Here is a 5576-nt window from a genome sequence, read left to right as displayed (position 1 = left end):
ATTGTGGAATTATATGTAGGCAACCTGGAAATTGACGGGTTGTGTTCCATGAATTGTACTGCGTTGAAATTGTGGAATTATATGTAGGCAACCTGGAAATTGACGTGACCATCTATTGGTCAACAGCTGATTGCAGTGATTGTTTTTTGGTCAGATATGGCCCTTCCCACTGGTAATTTTTGAGCCAATAGACGTTTGGTTTGCCCATGGTGAAATTGTGGAATTATATGTATAAAACCTGGAAATTGACTTGGATGGGTTTTTTTTTTTTTATGGCGGGCGTTACCGTTACACCCCCTTCGCAGTGATTGGTCAATGGCCAGTTGCAAGGCTGGGCTGAGTCTATAAAAGCAGTCGCTGTCAGTGCCGCCTTCAGAAGTCAAGCGAGCAAGCGCAAAAAAGGATGGGTCAATATCTGGAAAGTCCTCCTCCTGATTATGACCAGCAAGGTATGATATTTTTGAATGGCTTTCTTTGCATGTGCACTTGCAAAAAAAAAAATCATGGGGTCTCTGGACAGATGAGACAACTCCACGATGGATCCCGAGCATTGTGCTCACTACACTGGATCCCCAAATGAACATGGCAATGGAAACAAGTCAAGGGTAAGTTGGCGATGTCTACATCCAGGATGGCAACCTAAATTCCTTAAAGATGACGTGTAATTCCTTAAAGATGACATGCAATTCCTTAAAAATGACACGCAATTCCTTAAAAATGACACGCAATTCCTTAAAGATGACGTGTAAAATTCCTTAAAGATGACGTGCAATTCCTTAAAAATGGCGCGCAATTCCTTAAAAATGGCGCGCAATTCCTTAAAGGTGACATGTAATTCCTTAAAGATGACATGTAATTCCCGGAAAGATGCGTTCATATTTGTAAACACTACTCAGTGAATTGCGTTTAGTGTTTTTTTATTTTTTTTTTCTATCTAGATTCACTTGGCCATGTTATGAGAGCGGATGGGCGTTTACAGAGCAAATGTGCCTCATCTCCATATTTATTATGTGCATCTTTGGAGTGGTGTACCTCACCGTAATACTCATACTTTTCCACTACAAAATCGTAAAATAAAGTCTGTTTGTTCAAGAAAGCTTTTCTGAGTCACGCAGTTTTTGCTTTCACCACAAGGTGTCGCTTGACTGGCTAATTGTTAGCGTTTGTGTGTGGGGAGGAGGTGCCTTTGGCCAATCGGAAGGTGATTGGCTGCAGTACCGTGACATCACCAACACCGGACTATTTAAGCCTGCGTTTGTCCAACCCCCATTCATTAGCATCGAAGTGTGAGGGCAAGCACAAGAAAGCGCCGCTGCAGGTTCCAAGGATGAGTGAGGTGAGTTCCTGGAAATGTGCGTCGCCTTTGGGGAAAAGAGTCCGGTTTCAGGAATTCAAATCTCAAGCGAGTTCCCGCTCCAAGAATTCATCCACAACCAAGGTACAGTTCTAGAAAATCTACCGATAGCCGATAGCTTTTCCCTGGCCTCCGAGGCGGGCCCCTTGCGTGTTTGAGGCCCCGCGAAGCGTGGCGGCTGCTTCGTTGCCCCGTCCGTGCCCGGTTCCTGGAATTGGACCCCCAACCAAAGTCCAGTTCCTGGAATTGGACCCCCAACCAAAGTCCAGTTCCTGGAATTGGACCCCCAACCAAAGTCCAGTTCCTGCAATTGGACCCCCAACCAAAGTCCAGTTCCTGGAATTGGACCCCCAACCAAAGTCCAGTTCCTGGAACTGTGCGGAGCGGGACCCAAGCGTAGCTAGCCCCCGTGAGGCCCCGCGCAGCGGGGCCAGGACACCGGCCTCGCCTATGCCCGGTTCCTGGAATTGGACCCCCAAACCCAGTCCAGTTCCTGGAATTTGACCCCAAACCAAGGTCCAGTTCCAGGAATTCTACGGAGCACTCACTCCAGCCCCCAGTAAGTTCTGTGTCGCTATTGTGGAAGACATGACCCACACCCATGTATTATACATTGTTTTTTTATTGTTGTATAGGTGAACGTGAATTGCAATGAGGAGGAGCTCCCGGAAGAACCTTTCGAGCCTTTGACACAGGAGGTTTCTGTGCCATTAACACAGGCCTCCCCGCTGAGAACTACCAAAGATGTGAACAGGTCTGAGCAGAATGTGGGGGCTGGATGGCAACTTTCAAGGGAGCCCGGGGACCTCGTCTCTACTCCCCAGTCCAGGAAAAAAACTGTACACATTGGAGTAATTGAGGTGATATCCAGGAAGTCCCATGTCACTATTGTGGAAGTTTTCCTCCCATTGCCATGTCTTCCAAATTGGATTTTGTCGTTGTATAGATGTACCTGACTGAAAGCGAAGATGAGATGGACGTCATGGAACAAATCATCTTCCCCTTAACACAGGAAGCCTCCCTGCCCTTAACGCAGACGGTCTCCTCCCTGCACTTGGTGAGTAGAATTCCTGGAAGTGGTCCAATCAAATGCAACACTGCTTCATGCCACCAAAATATGACTGTTTCCTTTCTGGTGACAGACACAGACGGGCTCACCTGGGGGAAAGAAGAAGGAAAGGAAGAGTAAAGACGGCAGCAAAAAGTTGAACACATCTGACAAAACAGTGGGAGACGGACAGCAAGTTTCAAGGGAAGCTTCTCCCCAGTTGATGGAAATGGAGAATGTACACCTGAGGGAAGCTGAGGTGAAATCCAGGAAGTCCCATGTCTCCTGTTGTTAAAGTTGTGACCCATAGCTATGTCTTCTATTTTCCTTTTTGTACTATAGCCTGACTTCAGTGACTGGGAAGATGAGGAAAAGATTTTGGAACGTGCCTTGTTCGGAGAAAAACATGTCCAGCGCTTGAACTTTGTGAGTAGAATTCCTGGAAGTAATTCTGTCATTGTAATACACCGACATGTAATATTTCTTAACCCCCGGGGGGGGGGTTAGGGTTAGGGTTAACCTTAACCCTAACCTTAACCCTAACCCAAAATATAACATACTGTGTCCTTAGGATCTCAAGTCCCGCAAGAAGAAGAAGAAGATGAAGGAGAAGCTCAAGTTAAAGAAAAAGGACAAAGTCCATCCAAAAGGGAACGAAACACAGCAAAAGAGATCTCCCGAACCAAATTCAGTGCCAACAACCCTTCCAGAAAAAATCAGTCTTTATAATAATGTAAGTAGACTTGGGCTGCGGAGGGTGACTCTAATGTGGAAATCCTAAAATTAAACCTTTGTCATTTTTATGTCTTTCAGGGTCAACGAAGAAAACTCGCACTCACACCACAATTTTATTCCATGGTCAAAACTCTCTTCGAAAGAGAGATCCAGGAAAAGTTGGTCCTGAAAAAAAGGATACGGGAGATCGTGGCTGAACAACCAGCATTTCGACAGCTATGCCATGAGCTGGAACTATCTATTGAGAACATTAGAAACCAAATCCGAATGATGATCAAAAGATGTGAAAATTAAAGTCAATTTGGAATGTTGGAGTTCTGGTGGGTCTTCTTCCAGGTTTTTTACATTGTATGTTTTAAGACAATGCTGCATGCCTCTCACAATGTGTCAGGGTCGGTGGTTCCATTTTCCGCTTAAGTCCATTTCGAGGAATCCAAACCCAACCAAGGTCGAGTTCCAGGATTCTTACCGATCGGCGAAGCGGGCCCCAAACACGTCGAGAACACCGGCATGGTGAGTCCCGGGCTGGGTGGTTCCGTTCCTGGCCTGAGTCAATTTTCAGGAATTGAGCCCCAACCAGTTCCAGGTCCAGTTCCAGGAATCCAACCCCAACCAACCAAGATCCAGTTCCAGGATTCCGACCGATGGGCTAAACCTGAGAGCACCGGCCTGGTGGGTGGTTCCGATTCCGTCCCCCGCTTAAGTCCATTTCCAGGAATCCAACCCCCATCCAAGGTCCAATTCCAGGATTCCTACCGATCGGCTAACCTGCCCCGCGAAGTCCACTTCCAGGAATCCAACCCCAAACAAGGTCCAGTTCCAGGATTCCTACCGATCGGCTAACCTGACCCCCAAGTCCATTTCCAGGAATCCAACCCCAACCAACCGAGGTTCATTTCCAGGATTCCTACCGATCGGCTAACCTGCCCCGCTAGGTCGAATTCCAGGAATTCAACCTCAACCGAGGTCAACTTCCTGGAATCCTACCGATGGGCTAAACCTGACCCCCGAAGTCCATTTCCAGGAATGCTACCGATGGGCTAAACCTGCCCCGCGAAGCCGGGCCGAGAGCACCGGGCCCGGGGTGGGTGGTTCCGATTCCGTCCCCCGCTTAAGTCCATTTCCAGGAAAACAACCGTAAAAAAACCGAGGTTCATTTCCAGGATTCCTACCGATCGGTTAACCTGCCAGGTAGGTCGAATTCCAGGAATTCAACCTGGAGGACCGAGGTCAACTTCCATGAAAGCTACCGATGGGCTAAACCTGACCTCCGAAGTCGATTTCCAGGAATGCTACCGATGGGCTAAACCTGCCCCGCGAAGCCGGGCCGAGAGCACCGGCCCGGGGGGGTGGTTCGAAGTCGATTTCCAGGAATGCTACCGATGGGCTAAACCTGCCCCGCGAAGCCGGGCCGAGAGCACCGGCCCGGGGTGGGTGGTTCCGATTCCGTCCCCCGCTTAAGTCAATTTCCAGGAAAACAACCGCAAAAAAACCGAGGTTCATTTCCAGGATTCCTACCGATCGGTTAACCTGCCAGGTAGGTCGAATTCCAGGAATTCAACCTGGAGGACCGAGGTCAACTTCCATGAAAGCTACCGATGGGCTAAACCTGACCTCCGAAGTCGATTTCCAGGAATGCTACCGATGGGCTAAACCTGCCCCGCGAAGCCGGGCCGAGAGCACCGGCCCGGGGGGGTGGTTTGAAGTCGATTTCCAGGAATGCTACCGATGGGCTAAACCTGCCCCGCGAAGCCGGGCCGAGAGCACCGGCCCGGGGGGGTGGTTCGAAGTCGATTTCCAGGAATGCTACCGATGGGCTAAACCTGCCCCGCGAAGCCGGGCCGAGAGCACCGGCCCGGGGTGGGTGGTTCCGATTCCGTCCCCGGCTTGAGTCGATTTCCAGGAATTCAACCCCGAACCAACCGAGGTTCATTTCCAGGATTTCTACCGATGGGCTAACCTAACCCCCGAAGTCGATTTCCAGGAAAACAACCGCAAAAAAACCGAGGTTCATTTCCAGGATTCCTACCGATCGGTTAACCTGCCAGGTAGGTCGAATTCCAGGAATTCAACCTGGAGGACCGAGGTCAACTTCCATGAAAGCTACCGATGGGCTAAACCTGACCTCCGAAGTCGATTTCCAGGAATGCTACCGATGGGCTAAACCTGCCCCGCGAAGCCGGGCCGAGAGCACCGGCCCGGGGGGGTGGTTCGAAGTCGATTTCCAGGAATGCTACCGATGGGCTAAACCTGCCCCGCGAAGCCGGGCCGAGAGCACCGGCCCGGGGGGGTGGTTCGAAGTCGATTTCCAGGAATGCTACCGATGGGCTAAACCTGCCCCGCGAAGCCGGGCCGAGAGCACCGGCCCGGGGGGGTGGTTCGAAGTCGATTTCCAGGAATGCTACCGATGGGCTAAACCTGCCCCGCGAAGCCGGGCCG

The 5576-nt window shown here is 50.2% G+C and overlaps 1 protein-coding gene across 1 annotated transcript; it reads left to right on the top strand.

The window, feature by feature from the left end:
• Positions 1 to 1813: 1813 nt before the first annotated feature.
• Positions 1814 to 3465, top strand: LOC144011499 (uncharacterized). Its single transcript, XM_077511599.1, has 6 exons — positions 1814 to 2214; positions 2301 to 2411; positions 2497 to 2661; positions 2745 to 2828; positions 2974 to 3135; positions 3216 to 3465. The coding sequence occupies exons 2-6, from the start codon at positions 2301 to 2303 to the stop codon at positions 3429 to 3431; spliced, it is 738 nt and encodes a 245-aa protein (XP_077367725.1). The 5' UTR covers positions 1814 to 2214; the 3' UTR covers positions 3432 to 3465.
• The last annotated feature ends 2111 nt before the right edge of the window (positions 3466 to 5576 follow it).

This window comes from Festucalex cinctus, unplaced genomic scaffold (genome assembly GCF_051991245.1).
Source record: "Festucalex cinctus isolate MCC-2025b unplaced genomic scaffold, RoL_Fcin_1.0 HiC_scaffold_147, whole genome shotgun sequence".
Classification (NCBI taxonomy): Eukaryota; Metazoa; Chordata; class Actinopteri; order Syngnathiformes; family Syngnathidae; genus Festucalex; species Festucalex cinctus.
Note: the sequence above shows the minus strand (reverse complement) of the source record. Positions and strands in the feature narration are given on the sequence as shown.